This window comes from Triturus cristatus, chromosome 7, assembly GCF_964204655.1.
Source record: "Triturus cristatus chromosome 7, aTriCri1.1, whole genome shotgun sequence".
In the NCBI taxonomy this organism is placed as follows: domain Eukaryota; kingdom Metazoa; phylum Chordata; class Amphibia; order Caudata; family Salamandridae; genus Triturus; species Triturus cristatus.
The window spans coordinates 1,629,578,423-1,629,598,592 of NC_140590.1; the positions used below are offsets into that span (position 1 = coordinate 1,629,578,423).

General features: G+C 45.0%; 1 protein-coding gene across 4 annotated transcripts in view; it reads right to left on the reverse strand.

The window, feature by feature from the left end:
• UCKL1 (uridine-cytidine kinase 1 like 1) overlaps positions 1–20,170 on the reverse strand; it is a 317,450-nt gene that overhangs the window by 21,406 nt on the left and 275,874 nt on the right. For all 4 annotated transcript variants that reach the window (XM_085619653.1, XM_085619652.1, XM_085619655.1 and 1 more), the window contains exons 13-14: positions 15,207–15,314; positions 13,670–13,826 (exon numbers count right to left, since the gene is read on the reverse strand). In XM_085619653.1, coding sequence (XP_085475779.1) covers positions 13,670–13,826; positions 15,207–15,314 — 265 coding nt within the window. The remainder of the gene's footprint in view (positions 1–13,669; positions 13,827–15,206; positions 15,315–20,170) is intronic.

Here is a 20,170-nt window from a genome sequence, read left to right on the forward strand (position 1 = left end):
CGAGGCCCCGGCTTCAGGGCCTGTGGGGAGAGACGGAGGAGGCGGGGCGGCAGGCCAGCCCAACACCGAGGAAGAGGAGCATTCTGCAGCTGAGATGGGCACACAGCGGGGCTCTGTAGCAGGAAAGTACTGAAGTTCTCCAGAGAGCCAGTGAGTAGACAGACACCGCGCTGGGATCTATGCACTCTTGTGGCCAGGATTGAGTCAATTTCCCCTAAGGCCAGTGGTGAGAGACACCCAACATCAGGACAAAGGGGCTCATGGGCTACTCTGCTGTTGTGCGCCCTGCCAACAGTGGTGGGTGGACACAGATATGCCACAAAGCGGTAACAGAAGGGTCAAGTTCAACTGGCTGGAAACAGGCCCGTGGGCACTATCCTTGGCATGGCCTGGGCCGCCGGACTTCCGCAGGAGGGACACAGAGGCAGGAATTAACACTAAGGGTTCTGTTCCACAGTGACCGACGAGGGAAATTGGGGACACACATGAATAGGGTTTGTTAGCCCTGACATCTCGCTGCGGACAGACAGAATTGGCCTGGGAGATAACCACTGCCGCCTGCGGAGCGGATTACCAGTGTGGGACGAAAATGGCCGTATGTGGCAGCATAGAAACGCCTGACGCCCCCCTACCGTGTCCGGACAGGCTAGTGCGATGGAAACTGGATGGAGACTTGAGTTTGGTCTCCACCGTCACAGGAGGGCGCTGCAGGCCCCAGCTCCACAGGGGATTTATAGACAGAGTGCTGCGAACAGCTGAGAGAGGAGCTTCCTGCAGACTGCGGGTGTGGAGTATCGAGCTGTGCTGGCGCAGGGGCAAGGTGGGGGACAGCCCCGTCACGACAGTTCACGGTTGGAAGCCGACACACACAGATTTGTACTCCGGCGACGACCTACTAACCCAGGCATGTCGGTCAACTACCCGCACTTCACTTCTTAGATCGGAGCTAGGATTTTCCCATAGGAGGAAGTCCATTGTTGCCCACTCATGGCGACGGGAGGAAAGGGGCCCAGGGCGAACGCCCACAAGCAGCTGGCCAAGTTCGCCTGGTCTTAAGCAGGGGACAAAGATTCTCCGCAGCATTCGGACAATGATAGAGGGGGAACAGACCCCAAACAAGGACCGGAGCCAACTCTACACGACGTCATGGCGGCCATCAGTGGTGTACGCGCCTCGGTGGACTCGGTCACGGTGGAGGTCTCACTCATCAGGGCAGACTTCCGGAAGATGGATGATAAAGTTAAAGAGCTTAAGGTGGTAACTTGTGCCCTACAATCAGACACGTCGGAGCTCCAGAAGCAGATGCTTGCTATGAAGCAGAAACAGGACAGGATGGAACAGTAGCTGGACGACTACGAAGGTCGGGCCCTCCGAAACAACATCCGCATTTTAGGGGTTCCGGAAAAAACTGAGGGGCCGGCAGCAGACCTATATGTGAAAGAACTCGTGACCAGGCACCTGCAACCTAAGTCTCTATCTAAATACTTCTCTATTGAAAGAGCTCATAGAGTACCAGGGGGTAGGCCAAGGCCGGGGGAGCGCCTCCGAGGCCCCTAATAGCTCGAGTGTTCAACTATAGAGATAGGGATGTCATACTGCAAACGGCGAGATCCGGTCCTCCATTGAAAATAGACAACTATGAGGTGGCCTTCTTTCCCGACTTCGCAGCTTTCAGGCCGTAAAGAAGGAACTGCGGGATCGGGAGGTGAAATACGCTATGCTTTTTCCTGCAAAACTAAGTGTGGAGTCGGGTGGCAAATCATGGTTTTTCGATTCACCGGAGGCAGTCTGGGATTGGATGGAAGGTTGGAGCAAGGTTGGAGGCCAGAGACGTGAACGCCCTAAACGGTCCGACCAACGCAGAGGTGTCAGTGCGGACGAGATTCAAAATGACTCGGCAGAGACAGATGGTCCGCTGAAGGAACAGGAGTGAGAACCGGTGGCACCGCGGAGGGAGAGCCGGCGCCCGACAAGAAGCGCAAGTAGGAGGGTTTGGGAGGGGGGAAGGTATTCCTATCGGGCGCAAGACTTCTAAATGGGACTGAGGGCACAATGTAAGACCGATGGGACTAATCAGACGTGATTTGAATGTGACTTATCTAGGTAAACAGTGGATGGGGGACAAAAATTCTAGCTCACTGTGACGATAGCGGGCGGGGATGGGAGCTTATCGTCCCGTGCATTCCTAGCATTTAAGGGGGGGAAGAGGCACTCTGCCGGGTTGGGGAGTGGGTAGTTTTAAATCCAAGGGCAGGGGGGCAGGGAGGGGGGAGACTGTTGAGGGATTCGGGGTTGAAAGGGATTTTGAAGCTGTGTTATGTGGATGATCAGGGAGCGGGGAGGGGGGAGGGGATCAGGGGGAGGAGAATTGGGAAATGTTATTTTTTTGATTGTGTTATTGGTAAGCGAGATGTAACTGTGATTCGAAACCGTATAACAGTCGTATTGACCAGCGAATACTGAGTGAGCAGATTCAAGTTATTTCATACATAGAAATGATCCGACTAATGGTATTAAGCAAGGTACACGGAAATGGGGCAGGATAGAGACCATACCCTTTCCGTAATGTCCTAGAACATTAACGGGGTTGGGGACAAAATTAAGAGGGGCATAGTACAACAATATCTAAAGAGACACTCGCCCGACGTTGTCCTTCTGCAAGAGACGCATCTGGTGGGTCAGAAATCTAAGGCTCTTACCAGGTGGGGATATATATTGTTAGTACATGCGGACTACACCACGGGATTGGGGGGGGCCGGCTATATTGGTGAAGAAAAATACGCCCCTTATAATTCATAAGACATGGGCGGATACAGGGGGTCGATTCGTGGGGGCAGAGGTCCAATGGGACGGGAGGGACGTCAACATACTCTCGATATATATGCCTCCAGCTTTAGGCAAAACGGCGTTGGAAGAACTAGGGACTAGGCTGACGAGTCTCCGAGAGGGCACACTTATAATGGGGGGAGACTACAACATGACCTTAGATGACACTATTGATCGACATCCACCGAGGCCCAGGGAGAAATCAAACGTCCTCATGACTGACTTTGTGAAGGCAATGGGTTTAACGGATGTGGGTCGGGCACTTAACCCAACTGCTAAATTATTCATGTATTTCTCGAATGTCCACCGCAGTCTATCACGTATTGATTACTTCCTTACGCATCTATCCTCTATAGGTTATTTCGCCAACTACACGGTTCTCCCCAGGGGTTTGAGTTTGAAATTACTTGTAAAGCGCACGTCTACCAGCGGTATCTCAGATTATTCCCTGATATGGATGGAGTATACGCACTGGGAACGACAACCACGCAATACTATTGTCCTACATCCATGGCTCCTAAATATACCGGATATAAGAAGCGAACTCCGTACTCAAACGGAAAACTACTTCGCTGAAAACTTGGCTCAGTAGATTCTGCACAAGTGATCTGGGAGGCCTACAAGGCGGTTCTTAAGGGACAAGCTCTGTCACTAAAGACGAGCTATATTGCCAAGAAGCGCAAACTACTGGTTCAGATAGAGTCTGACCTCCCGGAACTAGAGCGGGAACATTCGCAAGACCCCTCGACAGACGCTAGCCATAGACTCTTGTTGAAACAAGATGAATACAGGATAAAAACTAGGGAGCTAATGGTGACTAAATATCGTGCCAGGCAGCATAGACTATATGAGCTCGGTGACAGGGCAGGCAGTACACTGGCATGGTTAGAGAGACGAGAACAGGGGTCTCGATGGGTACATGAATTGACTACGATGGGGGGTGACAAGGTGCGCCACCCGCGAGAAATAGCAGAGCAATTCGCTGACCATTTCGAAACAGTGTACGCCCCATCTACCCCATACACGGCGGAGGATTCGCGTCAGCTCCTCCGGGACAGTACCGTGCCGAGCCTCTCTGAGGAGGAGCAGGAAATCCTGGAGGCAGCCGAGCCTCTCTGAGGAGGAGCGGGAAACCCTGGAGGCAGACCTATCGAACGAGGAAATAAATAAGGCCATGGGGCAGATTAAGTCAGGCAAGGCTATGGGGCCCAATGGCCTTCCAATCGAGTTTTTGAAGGCTAATACCTCCCAGATCGTGCCTCACCTGAGAGCCATGCATGAAGAAAGTTTAGAAGTAGGGAGTCTACCAATAGATCAACGGCTAGCTACCATCGTAGTCATCCACAAGCAGGGTAAGCCAGCAGATAAATGTGGCTCCTATAGACCAATCTCACTCATTAATGCAGAGACGAAAGTGCTGGCTAAAGTTCTGGCAAATAGACTGGTGTCTGTCATAGCGTCGCTGGTCCACCCGGACCAATCCCGCTTTATGCCAGGTAGAAATACAGCCCTTAATATACGGCGTTTACACAATGTGATGGCCCGCAGGACATACACCGAAGAAGATGCAGTGGTGTGGTCCCTTGACGCGTCAATGGCATTCGACTCCATTGAATGGCCATACCTATTTGAGGTCCTAGAGAAAGTGGGATTGGGCCCTAAATTTATAGCCTGGGTGAAGCTTCTCTACACTGGGGTCCTGGGACAGGTGAGGGTTAATGGCTTTACATCCAGAACGTTCGAGTTACGAAGGGGCACTAGGCAGGGATGCCCACTCTCCCCATTGATCTTCTCTCTAGTCCTGGAACCTCTCGCGGCCTAGGTGCGAGGGGATATGATGGTGCGAGGGTTGCGATGGGCAGAAGACGTGGAAGATCGAATATCCCTCTATGCGGACGATATATTGTTATACCTGGCATCCCCATATAAATCGATTAGGGTCGTGCTAGATATATTCACAAACTTTGGCAAATACTCAGGATATGCGATCAATTGGCACAAGTCCGTACTGTTTATGCTGAGAGGTGCAGCCCCGCACCTTCCGGCAGACTGCACTATAACAGTCGTTACAGAGGGGTTTCGTTATCACCTCAGATCTGGTTTGCTTCTACAGTTCCAACCTGGCCCCCCCTTTGGCCCGACTACGGGCGGATGTTAAACATTGGAGATCTCTCCCCTTAACACTGTTGGGGAGGGTGGCGCTCTTTAAAATGCTAGCCCTTCCTCGTTTCCTCTATATATTGCATTACTGTCCCCAGAGGGTCCCGGATTCATATTTCAGAGCGGTTGAAGGGGAGATTCGAACGTTGCTATGGGATGGCAGGGCCCCCAGAATAGCAATGCAGAAATTGACTAAAGGCTGGTACGATGGGGGCATAGCACTACCTGACCTACAGCGATACTATTGGGCGGCACAACTGGTGACCACTAATCACTGGAAATATCACCCCCCGAATGACCCGGCTTACGTCCTAGACCGCTACCAAACGGACCGCTCTGGTTATATGGGGCCACTGTACGCCACGGACAAGAAAAATAGGAGGCGATTCTTCGGACCCACCCCACACACCTAGGAAATATGGCGGGTGGTTTCTGCCTGGCTGGGATGGAAGGGCGAGCTTTCTCAGGCTACACCATTATGGACCACCCAGAAGCTAGGAATGCTGTGCTATCAGCCCAGATTTGATAAATGGGACCTAATCGGGATATCAGCAGTGCAAGATCTGGTGAAAAAAGGAGCCATGCTCACCTTTGGTGAGCTCCAGACACAATACCGTATGGCGCAAGGAGAAGTGTTTAGGTATTTACAGATCCGACATGTGCTAAAGGCGGCGTTTCCATCCTTTAAAAACATACCAGAGTCAGCGCCTCTGGAAGACCGTTTCCTAGACGGGCCCCTCACCTCCAAGGCAATATCTCTCACCTACAAGAAATTGAGCAATAACCTGCCGGACACCTTTCCGAGGCTTAGGGAGCGGTGGCAGGTTGACATTGGTCCCATAGACGACGAGGACTGGCAGACTGCACTAATGTCCCCGCGAGAGGCGGCTATAACTCAGAGATTTATAGCTTAGGATCCAGCTTAGGATTCTTCACCGATCATACATATCAGGAACAGTCTTGGCTAGAATAGGGACTAGACCGGACGACCGCTGTGGGAGGGGATGTGGGCAGCAGGCCACATTCTATCACACCTTGTGGGTCTGCCCAAAGATACGTGCCCTCTGGGAGGAAGCCTCAGACCACATGAGTATAGCTTTAGGGAAGGAAATAATGCTAACGCCACAACTGGGACTGTTGAATGTGTGGGAGGCGACTGACCTCACAGAGGTGGAACAACAATTCACGACCCTGGGGTACACGCTGGTGAAACGGGAGATAGCTATAGGATGGGGGGGAACGAACCCACCACTTACCACCGTATGGGCCAAAGAAATGGATAGATGTATGTTGGCAGAGACTGCGTTTTTCAAGGCGCGGGGGTGTCCCAGGAAGTGGGATAAGAAATGGACTCACTGGAATACATATCGAGGGGAGCCCTGTGTGCCACCTACGGTGGAGATGGAGATGCATAGACCAGCAAGTACTGTAGGAAATGTTTAATATGTAACCAAAAAGTGATATCTGTGTATTTTATATTGACAACCCTAAATATGTCGTTCACTCATGTTAATATATGGCTATGTCTAAACCAATAAAAAAAGATTCAAAAAAAAAAAAAAAGAATATTAAAATCCAGACTTAACGTGGGGTCAGAAGACACTGGTCAACGTGGATGTATGGTAGCCAAGCGGCATATAGCACAAAAATGGGGCGATAGGACCATAAATCTGCCCCCACAGGCCTACAACCTTGTATTGGTGCAAATGTACCACTTTCAGGACATTTTCAAAAATACACCCAGAAACCTGCTACCATCACAGGTTTCCAGGTGTACCTCTGGAACACTTTTATGAATTCAATTTTTTCATGCGAATATATTTTCCCTATGGAGGAAATTCTTTCCTTAAAACACCACCAGTTTGGTGGGTGGAAGAGGGGTGTCATCTGGTCTCTTTCCCACCTTGGAAGGGGATTTTGTCTTGGCCATTACTGGAGAAAATGTTTGATCTATGTGAAGATGACAGGATACAGGCAAGTCTGTGACTATTCACAAATGTTACGTTTGTGAATTATCATTAAGTCACAGGGCATGCCTGCACTGTATCTTTCATGCGAGGAGATCCATTTAAGAGTATTTAACCCTCATTTCTGAATTAGAAAACTGTTTATACACTTAAAAAAAAGACTTTGTGGAATCCTGACTTACACACCCAAGTAACTTTGTGAATCAGGTCCGTCATAAGCAATAACTAAAAATGTGAAAATGAGAGAATTCATAAAAAGCACATATTATATATAAAGAGCAACAATTCAACAGTACTATGAGCCCTAAGGGACAGAGGCAGTGCTAACATGGATTTGGGGGAAGAGGACTATCAGAGGGGGAACTAAAAACAAATGCTGGGGACTGAAGAATGTCTGCATTTTGAAGGGGAGTTTGACTCCACAACACAATAAATTGGATTTCAGGACTGTGTGTGTGTGACTCTTAGGAAATAATAGTTGAATGGTCGCTCTATGGTAGAGGAGTACAGATTTGTGGTAACTGAAGGGGGTCTGTTTCCTCTCAGATTTAGAACAAGGACTGATTATCTGCCAGCTCAATGCCTTGATCGCCTTCATTCCTTTCGATCAGGCCTATGTGCTCTTCCAGACTTGAATGTTAACCCTTTTTCCTTCTGATTTACAATGCTTCTATTAAGGTAAGCTGCCACTTTCAACGAAGTTTCTGTGTCCTGGCTCACCAGCAGTAATAGTATACTTTTGTCTACCTTTCTGACCCCAGACTCTTTAATTTTTTGAGATATCATATTTGAATTTCAATGCATTTCAGGCTAATGAAAATGAACTACAATGATTTTTAGCTCCCAGAGAACAAAAACATGCAGCACTCCAACCTTTCTGTATAGCCTTTTAATTTCAAGTTGTATAGTGCGGCCCAGAGCAACTTAATGTTTTCTACTTGTGGTAGGCATTAAGAGCATGATTGAGTCTGTCCCTCAAGGGGAAAAATGTCCATCCATGAAATTGACTGTATTTTTTCCACAGCCTGCAGCTAAATCATCCAAGTTTGGATGTCAATAAACTACCTGATACTAAACCCAACAGACAGAATCCCTCCTGTTTGCCAACAATACCAAGCATTCTCAGATTTAGTCATGGCTCTCCAACTTAAACTTAATTAACATCACACCCCCAGTGACAGAGCAGGGCAAATCACTTGAATTCACCACTGACTCAAGCCTCTCCATTAACACACTGACAAGAAGACCAAAACAGCCTAGTTGCAACTCTCAAAGTGAAATCTTGAGAACAAAAGTTGGAGCCCTAGTCCTCTCCCGCCACCTAGATTGAAGCAAAGACCGCTTAATGTCATCCCAGAGACCTCCCTCGCTCTCCTGAGAGACATTCTTCATGCAGCAGCGTGGCTCACCAAGAGGCTGAAGCAACCCAACCACATCATCCTTGTGCTGGAGGATCTAGACTTGCTACCGCTGCAAGCCCGGATCTTCAAGATCACTTTCAAGGACCTCTACACCAAGACCCAATCTACCTAGCTAACTAAACATCTGGAGGTCAGTGCCAGACATGGAGTACCAACATCGCCAGATGAGAAACTTAACACTGCAGAAAGAAGAACAAAGAAAACAACTTTCTCAGCCTAAGCTCGCAGGATCTAAAATAATAACTCCTACAAAATCAGAACAGCACAAACCATTTGGTTATATGACAATTCAGCAACAGTCTGAAAACTCACCTCCTCAAGAAAAACGACCTCAGATAGGCTGATATCTTCCAACTTTTTACTAGATCTTCCACCTCCTTGTCCCATCCCACATGTATCCTCAGTAGGGTTTGCCCCCTTTACAAAGCTTAGTTGCTAGCCGGCTAGGCTTATGCCTTAGAAATTCCAAAACATACATTCAAACACACAGGACTGCCTCAGCTTTTATTTATTTTCATCTGTTTCCTTTAGCTTTTTTTGCACAAATCTGCCATGGATAGGGGTCTGTTTTTCTTGAATCTAATTCTTGAGGCTGACCTTTTTCCAGGACAACATTACTAGTGATGAACACAGATAAAGGCCCTCCGTTTCCTGGTATTGCTGGACCTCTTAGCTGCCTTTAACACTGTAGACCATCCACCCTCATCCACAACTTGAAGTTGTGAATGGGATACACATTGGCAAAATCCTTCACCTGTTTTCCTCCTACTTATCCATCCGATACCAGTTTGTTCACATGGGCACCTTTAGGTCCCAGAAAATCCCGATCGCCCGCAGGAACATCCAAGCTTTCCTTGTATCCCTTGTCATCTTCACCCTCTAAGTGGGGCTACTTGGGGCTCTATTAACCAATATCAGCATACAAACTCGCCAATAAACCACAAACACACAACTGCATTTGAAAACCTCCTCTGCTGCAGACATGCAACATCTCAAATGCTGCCTTCACCTCATCCAGATCCTGCTGTCCAACACCTACTCAAGTTTAACCCCACTAAAACCTATTCATGCAGATCCCCAAGAACATTTAGAAATAACTGTCCAAACCTGACTCAAGAGCAACAACCTAGAAAAATATGAACCCAAACTCTGACAAAATGCAGAGTCCCTTGGATTCACACTGGACACCGACTTAGCCCTTGGTGCAGCACAAAGTTGCCCACTCTTTACAAGTCACAGAAAACCTGATAAAAATGATCCATACGTTATAAAGTCTAATGAAAGAAGAGATCTGACACAACATGAATGTGCACTTTGTACACGAGTCCTAAGTGTCTTTATAATTCTTACAACTCGTTACACCGGACTGCTGATGCAGAGAATCATTATTGCAGAAGTTATACTCATCATATAGAACATTTACTAATGCCAAAGAAAGGCTCCTGATGTTTTAACACAGAACCCATTTTTATTAATAGAAATTGTTATGATTCATTTAACAGTTACCTGATGTCGACAATAAAAGTGACAAACTGTATTTCTAAAGAATATATGTTTAGTATAACTAAAAGGACTTACCATTACAACTTATGATACACTGAATAATGAAATGCTGACAGAATAGAATTTGTTCTAGAAACTATTCTCATTACACTTGATCCATAAATGGGTACTAATTCATTAATGCAGCTGCTAGCAATGTCGTTCTTAGCTTAAAATGATCCTTATGTGAGTGGGATACTAGTACGGATCAAACGATATTTGATTCTGAATGCATGCATGTTACTAGTAAGTACTTTGAACTTGTAGTATGTAGTCCTATTTAGCACTGTGCAGTTTGATTACTTAATGCATATTAATGCCAAGTGAACTAAAAGTACTAAAGCTATATTATATACATGTGTCTTAATGTGCACCTACATATAAATGGTGCATTATGAATTTTATGTCTTAAGTTAGCAGGGTTTCACTTAAGGGCCTGAATCTTTTTCTTGTGGGAACCAACTGTGCTTAGTATTTTCTGCTGGCTTGTTTTCTTTGCAGGTTGTTCTCACACTTGCTACTGTTAGAAATGATACTTTTCATTTAACAGTGTTAGTTACATTGCCTGGGACTGGACGGCAAACGACAAGTACACGGGAACTTGTGTTCAAAACAAAGGACTGTTGTTCTCTGTTATGAGTATGGGAATAAGCTGATGTTCCCATTGACAGTATGGGAACTTTTCTTCATGTTGTTGAAAGACTTACCTTATGGATCTTGCAACAAATACAATGAACTACCATTGATGACGAAACCAAAGGGGAGTTTCCAGTGGACTTTACGGCTTGTCAATTAGTAAGTGCCCTGCATGATGTGGGCAGACAGAGTTACACTCTCAGACCTCTGTGGGGTAGAGGGCAGATGATCTCCAGCTTCTTCGCTGAACCTCTGTGCTGTATCTTTTTTCTGCTGCCTAAGCAGAGCCTTCTTCGGACCCGAACCTAAACCATTTCACAAACTCTTTTTTTCCCTAGTATGGACTCTTAAGAACAATTCTCCATTTCCTTTTTCCCCTGATGAACTATGTTATTTAATATACATTTTGAGACTTGAAGACTCCTGACTTAGCTTCTAAAATGCTTCTGTTGGTATTACTTCTGCGTGTATCCCTTATTCCTATTGTTTTCTACAGATTCGCTACTTTCTGAATCCTGAATAGACTCATGCTTAAGTTGTAATTGGACTATTTAGAAACTAATGTATAGAGGAAACTCTCACTGGTTTAATTCTGAACATCAGACATTAATGTTACTGTTTTGCAAAGTGGCAACTGAGTTCTTGGTTTGTGTAATTCTTTGTTCTCCTAAACTTCTTTCGGAGGCTTGGCCTTCCTGTCATTGTTCTCAATTTATATAGCATGGTCCTAAGAGTGATTTATCTGAATTTGATTACTAACTTGTAATAAAACCCCTGAAACTGGCTATTGATTCCTGGTCCTCATTGTGTAGCCAGTTGTTTTTTTAATTGCTCAGGCGGGTTATACTAATTTTCTCTCCCCTCAGTGCGATGAAGAAAGGCCCGGGACCAAGTTAGCAACTAAGTAAGTGTGATTAAATGATCCAGTAACAAAGGTACATCCTCCGCATCCAATGGGCCCAGTGACGCAAAGCTGAATCAGAATGATCACCTTCAAGGTATACATCACTAAGAAAACCAATATGAGCTTGTACCAGATTTCTCTACTAAGAAAGTGAAATCATTTCTGCCAGAAAGTGCCATTAGAAGTGCAGTTTAAGCCACTGCACTCACATCTACTAATTACAAACCCTGCTCCATGGCTTCCCAGATGGGATTGTTGGCTCCTACCCTACACGCCCTCCCCCAAGGGCATCATACACTCAGCAGCACGGTAAACATCACTCACCCCGCATGTTATTACAACGCGGTCATTACAACGCAATACCATTACCCCGCAAGTCGAAACCACGACTTGCGGAGGGGGAAGAAGGTTTTGGATTTTAAATCCAGCACCCTCCCTACTGTCCGCACAGACTGGAGTTGGAATAGTAAATCATACTATTCCAACATCCAGCGCCCCCCTCCGCAAGTCGTGGTAATGACTTGCAGGGTAATGGTATTGCGTTGCTACAACGCGTTCGTTGTAACAACCGCTTTGTAATAACATGCGGGGTGAGGGAAAGCGGGAAAATGAGTGCTATTCCAGCAGCACACCTCATCAAGGGCCTCAAAGAATATGATCACATCGCCCCCAACCTAAATTAATGGAATTGGATCCCATTTATGGCATGCTCTGACTTTGAAACATGTTCCATCCTCTGCAAAGTCACCATGACTGGCAACCCTGCCAAACTGACTGACAAGATCCATCTATCCCCAGTCAGTACACCATGAGACTGGATACATAAAAATTAAAAAACCCAATAAAAACCAAAAGCTATAGTCCTACTCCAACTATGCACCCAGGTTCTGGAACGACATCCCTCTATGCATCAAAACTGCCTCAGCCCTGATCCAATTTAGGAAAACGCCTAAGCTACACTTTTTTAAAGACAACTACATAACACTATGGTAACAGTCCCTGATTGCTCTTAGAAACTAGCTATTCCTTCAATCACATGTTGACTGTATCTTTGTTTTTGTCCTGATAGTGCTACAGTGCCTTTCGGCTGAGTTTCACGCTATACAGATAGCACATGCATAGAAACATACCAGTGACCTAATCAGTTTTGCCAAACATCTCTCCTGTCACTTTTACATTATAGAAGTGAAAATGTCCTTCAATGAAGAAGATGCATATGTTGAATTGGTAAAAAAAATGCTTGATGCTGTAAACATCAGGGTTGTTACTGTATTATAAAGTAACTGCCATACTGTCCTACAGATAGGAACTTGCATGATTTTCTGATGATAATGACAGTAAGAAAAGATTATTCAAATGGCTTATTGACCATTTCCCCTCTTCATACTTTAAGATGTTTTTTTGTCCCCGAAAATTGATTGGTCTTGGGTTGTTTGTGTTCTGGTTCAGGGAAGGCATGGCCTAACATTTCGGGCTAGACTGTTCCTATTGGTGCAGGTTCATGACTGATTTGTGTATGGCTGGGTCCAAACAAAGGTGGCATGTTGAGCAAAAGAACAATGGGTTAGAATGCTACCAAAGTGAAAGGAAGTTTAGACAAATTGCAAGTATTTCTCCCATCCCATTGTATGTTTGATGTACCGCCCTAAGAGGCAAAGGTATGCCCAGATGTGGGTCTAGTGGTCACTGTGAAATTGGGACCAACCTACACCCAACTTAGAAGCCCTAATCAGAGTGAAATCAGTCTGGGTTGCTTGTGTTCCGAAGCAGGGAGGACTTGGCCTGGCAGTTTGGGCTGGACTGTTCCAATTGGAGCAGGGGCTCAACTGACCTGCATATGGCTGGTTCCCAACTGAGGGGACATGATGGGCAAAAGAACGATCATTGGAATGTTACCCCGAGCGATTGCCAGTGGTTAGACAAATTGTAAGCATTTCTCCCATCACCTTTTGTGTGTTCGATGGAAGTGTTGTTGTAGACAGCCAGAACAATTGATCAAGAGTAACAGTTCTTTAATTCTTAGTTTTGAAAATAATACTTTTAAAACAACACAGAAAAAGTGTTCTTCACAAAGCTAAATGTGAAGGTTAAAGGCAATAAAGAACAGAGGTACAGACTTCAGTGCCCCCAATGCAGGTGCATAGAAGTGCTGCAGTGTCTAGAATAAGCACAGCGTTATGTGTCCCAGACTATGTATATGGCATCTCGCTTACCAATGCCAGGGATGATGCGGAACAGGTCATTCACTTTTTTATCCACAGCCGTGGTAATGATTTTCACCTGTGGGAAGGCATAGGCCACGGAGTGCACACCCATCTCTGCCATGAGCAGGGACAGCAGGAAGATCCTATCTTCAGGAACATCATGATCCTGTAGAATAAAGCAGAGGAATTGGTTTGCAAGACTGACAAACATATCACAACACTGCACTATCTATAATTGCAGGAATGCTACACACCTCAGACCGGATCTTCCTGAATTGTTTTATGGATGTGCATTTCATAGCTCTTAAATGATTCTCAATGTTCGAAGAAAAATATAAGCAGTGCTCTGCACTGATCCACTGAAGAGTTTATTTAGTTTGATCAAACCTCAAACCCATCCTCCCCAGCTTGCACCTGGTCCTTTAGCATAGACATTTAATTAAGTTCCCATAATTCCCATCTTCCTCATGGGCCCTCAGCAGAAGTCTAATGTAAGTCGCCACATTTCAGAATCCTCATGACCCTCAGCACACGTAGGCTATCTGTTTATGTACAAACAGCCAGCACATGACTGTTACCTGGTTCATGTTTCATAACACGCTCGAGACCTTAGCACAAGTCGGTGAATTGCTCCCATTAGCTTCAGCATACTCAGGACCCTTGGCATATGCCTAGTGCCTGTATCCATCCTTTTCAATACAATCCTGTTTAGGAGTCATTGGCACAGGTCTGTTATCTGTTGCTACTTTTCCCAGAATACTTACAACTCTCAGCACCTTTGGTACTTGTGGATATCCTTACGAGGAGGTTCATACATAAACCATCACCACATATCTGTTGTCTCTTTCTAGCCTTCCTAGCATACACCTGGCCACGACTTATCACCACAACTCTGAAAGCTTTTCTACTCCTTCTCAGCATGTTTATGTCCTCTAAGCACAGGTCTTACTATATATTTATAACCTTCCTAGCATGGTTGTGGCCAAGACCGATCAGCCTAATTCTGTCACCGGCTTCCACCTTTCGTAACATCATCCTCCTTTCTCAGAACATGTATCTTATCTGCTTCCATCCTTTACAACAGGCCCAAGATCTCAGGGAAAAGGTCTATTTGTTTTTATCCTTCGCAGCATGCACAAGTGGAAGCATACCAGTACTAGCATGTTGCATATTTCCACTTTCCTTAACATGCTCATGGCCAGCTCTCCTCGGCATTAGATTGTAATCCACTTTCATTTCAAACAGAATGTTCATGGCCGGTCAGTACAAACAACTATTCTTCCTCAGTCCTTCCTAGCATGCTTGTAGACAGGGGAATTTAGCAGAGTTTCTCTTATCAATATCACAAGACCCTCACAGTCTCAGTCTCTGCTACTGTAATCTATTCTTTCCAGAATGCCACTGCCTCTCAGAACAAGTGTACTATCTGTATTCATACTGCCTATCATGTTTACGGATGGCTCTTTAAGACAAGTCTATTAATCATGTTCCCCTTTCCGCAAGCTTATGACCACTGTACATGTCTATCAGCTATTTCAAAACTTACCAGCAGAACCCTGACTGCCATCATGGCTGCCGCTCCAGTGGACACTGTGCAGTCCATAAGGATGACATGATCCTCGCTAATGTCCTTGGGCAGCCTCAGATAGTGCAGCTGAGGGAGACATGGAAAAAAGCAAGAAGGGTTGGTGAGAGGGAACGTGTGGAGGGGTGAAAGGCAAAGAAAAAAAGTACAGAGGTAGAAAGGAATCAAGGAAGGAAACAAACACATAGAAAGAGACCAACAGAAAACAAAAATATGAAATGTGCAGGACGAGGCAGAGTTAAGTAAGCCAAGAGAATTCAAATGGACAGGGGCAGTGGGTTTGAAAGCAGACTAAATGAGCAATGTGTGATAAGGGGAAAGTGAGGAAGAAAGAGAAAGCAAGAAGTGTGCTGAAATATTCGGGTCTTATAGACTCTAAAACCTAAGGTGGCAAATGTTCAAAGATTTTTTATCAGATAAGACCAGCTTGGACAACAACATGTCTAATAGAGTTCTCAAACAATGTCCAAGAGGTCATGCAAAAGAGATGGGAAATATTAAAGGGCTCCTATCTACTCGAAACAGTGTGCCAAAGAACACTGAACCACTGCATTTATTAAAGGGAGAATAGGGTTAGGGACCCAAAGAACCATCGTCTGCATTGCCTTCAGAAGCCTTGGTCCAAATACAGTATTAATATTTATTCTTTTTCACCTGTAAGATCCACAATTGTTCTTATTTACAGATTGCTTTAGACACCTTAAGAAATCCTACAAATAACAGACAAACTGGGATCTGCCGGCTAATTATAGGAAAAACAAGAAACGTTTGTGGCTGAGGGGATCCAGGAATAGAAGAAATAGATGATGATACAAGGAACTCCCGTTTCCCCCTACGATGCTAATTTTGAGACATTTCGCTCACCTCAGTTTGGTGAGCATCTAGCCTATGCCTATGTCTAGATCTCATTCCTACTCTAGCTGGGGGTTTCAGTAGCTCACATACTTGTCTCTACTGATTGGGAAAGGCCTACTTATTTTTTGGATGCCAGCTTGCGACACATTGGTGTGGTGGCAGATCACTCTCACCTTTGGACATGTACTTGTGGTATTTGTTAGCACCTTCATCCCTGGTGAGAATTTATGTGTGTACCCCTCTCAAAGTATCATAAGATAGGGTACCCCTAATGTGATGTAAATACAGGTTGCAGACTCATCACTGATCTTTTCAGAATCTTGCATAATTTTACAAGTGAGATGGTCCATTTTATCAATTAGAAATCCAGTAAGATGCTTAGATCTTCTAATGTATGTCTACTAAGAGCTTGAGCTTACAATGTACAACTACTGTACCAGAATCTCCACTGCCCTCCTCCTTATATAATCATAGCGATTCAAAGTGTGTAGAAGGCCCATTGCAGCTAATCGATGGCTCCAAGCCATTTGCGCAGGTACTGAGCACTGAATCAAGTACGAATGTACTCTGAATTACACAACCTAGGCATCAACTAATCCTTGGTAACCTGTTCTCTAGACCTGTGGCTCTAATCCGCGGTCCGGGGACACCTGGGGATCCGCAAAGCCTACTCAGGGTGCCCGCGATTGCTTAGAAAATTAAAGAAAATTGATTAGTAAAATGTATATATATAAAGAAGCAAAAAGTAAAAAATGTTTTTTTAATGTTCTGTAAATGTGAAGGAATTTTGAAATTGGAGGCTAAAAAGTTATGCTCAGATGGATTCGTGGGAGCACAGCTAATGCATCAAAAAGAATATAGTATGGACGATGAGTGGCCTCGATTGAATTTAGAAAAGCTCCATCCCTCCCATTAAAATACAAATAAAAATTTTGGTTTGTGAATGAATTCAAATACTTCATCATTTGTGTATATGTTTGAATGCTTGTTTCGGAATTTTGTGTGCATTGTTTTACGGTTCAGATCATCGAAAATACTTAGGCTTCTGTCCCTGACTTCTAGTAATGACTCAGTGGGGGTCCCCGGATTCTAATAATGATTTAGTGGGGGTCCCCAGGTTCCAGTATTAAGTGGGGGTCCGCAAAAGTCAAAAGGTTAAGAACCACTGCTCTACACCAAGCAATAGTCTGATTACTGGTCATATGTACTTTCTTTGAGTTCTTTCACCCAGTTCTGCTTAATTATTATTATTCAGAGATTAAAAAAGCAGACAGTAGACATCCAGGAGGTAATATGGGGCTCCACAGTGGATCATGTTTTACACAGTATCAGAACAAAAAGAGAAAACTTGGAATATTTACAGTGGTCCACAATTTTGGTAAAAACAAGCTGTGTATTTAAAGCGATTGTGATACTGTCTCATGGGAGCTAGTTGTACTCGTCAACTAATATTAGGAAGTGTTGTTGGAAAAACAAGCTTTTAAGTTCTTATTTGAGGTTTTCAGTGCCAGGTATAGGAGGTGGAGAGGAAATTGTCATGTAAAGCTGTATGTCATCCACATAGAAATTAGATGTAATGTTGGATTTTTTAGGCGGTTAGCAAGAGGTTTCATGTACATGTTTAGTAATGTAGAAGAGACAATGGATCTTTGTGGACTCCTTGACCTCGAGGGATAGCACTGGAGAAGGTGTTTGCCACTTTTACCTCTATTGTGCAGGTAGGAGGTAAACCAATTCAAGGCAGCACAATTCAAGGAGTATTTTAGGAGGGTGGAGTGGTTGACTGTGTCAAATGCTGCTGACCGGTCCAAAATGATTAGGAGGCAGGAATCAATTTTGCATTATCCAGGAGCCCTAATACAATAAGAACCCTCAGCCCATCAAAGTCTGGCTCCCCACAACAGCCTCACTAAGAATCACTGCTCGACATCTATGCACCTGATCTGCTGACCTCCCTTCCATCCCTCAATAAACGGAGATCAGCCCCTGGGATTGCAAGGCACTAAACTCTGGAATTCCCTCATGTACCACATGAGAGCTGAAGCAACCCACTTTCGATTCAGTGTCAAAGATTACTATATTACTAATAGCAATCTCTGCATACTGATTTAGTTAAATAGCTGCTACATATTTTTATGTTTCCAGTGTGTTTTGCTCTACAGTCTGTATACCTAGGCACTCTGTAATTACTGCAACATGACACCCCGCACTTTATACATGGCCGAGCCTTAAATGTATTAAATGTAGAGTCCAATAACTAATAATGCCAATTTTTTTTATAAAGTGCTTTACATCAAACTTCTGCCATTTGTAAGCACCATTAATCATAAGTGTTGATAGTATCCTATTTAATGATGTCCAATTCATTGACCTCAGAAGAATGGAGTTTAACCTGCGACTTGCAGTCCACCGCATAAATAAGCAACAAATGTTTAACTTGCTGAGCCCACCTGCCAGCACAGCTCAGTGAGCCACATCTCCCCATTTGCATGGATGGATCCAACCTTTTAGTTGTGACTCTCCATTAAATGGCTAGACCACCCTCACATCTCTTGCTGCTCGATGTTTGAGTAGCTCCCCCTAGGTTTTGCTCTTTAGAGTGTAAACAGAACCTCTCTAACTCCCTACTGCAGGGAGGGTAGATCCTCCACATTACTCATTGCTCCATACAGAGTGGTTAGATCACTGGTGATGGGGTGGATTCTCCTCCTATGCCTTTATCTTGCGTGGGTCTGGGTAAACTACCACATGATCTCAGCTTTATGAAGCCTGGGCAGAACCCATTCTTTTATAAGGCTCATTCTTGCAGCTCTCTATTCTCTCACTTCCCCAGCCAGTGCCTACCTCTTTAACGTTCTTTTGAGATCTACCTACAGACCATTGCACTAGTGTGAGAGGGCGATATCAAGTAAGCACAGGCGAAGCAACCAAGATCAGTACCCTAGAATAAGGGCGTCACCACACACAATGCCACCTCTAGCTTCAGGTTCCCAATGTATGTATAGACCTTCTTCGTAGGTTTTCTGCTCCATGTTTGAGTAGAATATCCCTCAATTCAATACTCCAGTGCGCAGACAGAACCTCCTTAGCTGTGATTTGCCAGTGCATGGGGGCAGAAGCACTTACTATTTCCTCAGACTGCTGTGTTGGTAAATCACCCTTTCCTCTGCAACCTAGGGTATGTGTTCAATAATACCTCTGGCCCTTTTGTATGCATACAGACTCCCCACCATAGCTCCATCTCATCAGCGTGAGAAAGACAGATTCTTCCACTCCACTCCACTCCTTCTGGCTTCTTGTGTGAGAAATGCCCCTTACCTCTGGCATGCACAAGGCTTTCATCTGACTTTCTTTTGTGTGAGTACCCCACCTATCCCTATTGTCAATACTGCGTGAATAGTCCCCTCATCTTACATCTGGCTATCCTATGTCTTAGTATCCACAATATCTCTGACCCTCTAGTATGCAGGTAGACCCCACACCACAGCTTTGTCTCACTGGTGTGAAGGGGAAAGAACTCTCCATTACTGCTAGCTCCTTTTTCTGTGAGTACATATCCACAGATCTGGCTTTTTAGTGTGCAGGTAGACCCTCAATCTTAACTCAAGCTCCAGCGTACTAGGATAGACACCATATTTACGTCTCTCACAGGTATGACTACACACCACAGCTCAATCTTCACTAGTATGAAGGAGACAGATGTCTAAATTACCCCTAGCTAAGTAGAATGCCTTATGGCTAACACACCCCACTCCTAATTCTAGCTCTCACATAACTGTATTGAACCCACACCAACCTTTAGCTATCTGGTATGTAGGCAGATTCCATATCATAGCTCCGTCTGAACAGTGTAAGGTGGACTACTCCAACATTACTTCTAGCTCCTTGTTGGGGGGAGGGTCTAGTCCTTTGGATCTAACTTCTTACTGTGTTGTGAGACATGTGCTCTTCTAACTTCATCATATTTGAACAGACTTCCTCTTAGTCTCTGGCTCACTGGTATGAATATAGACCCCACAATTGATCTGTCTTAACACTGTGAATGGAATAGATATTTCCATAACTACTGA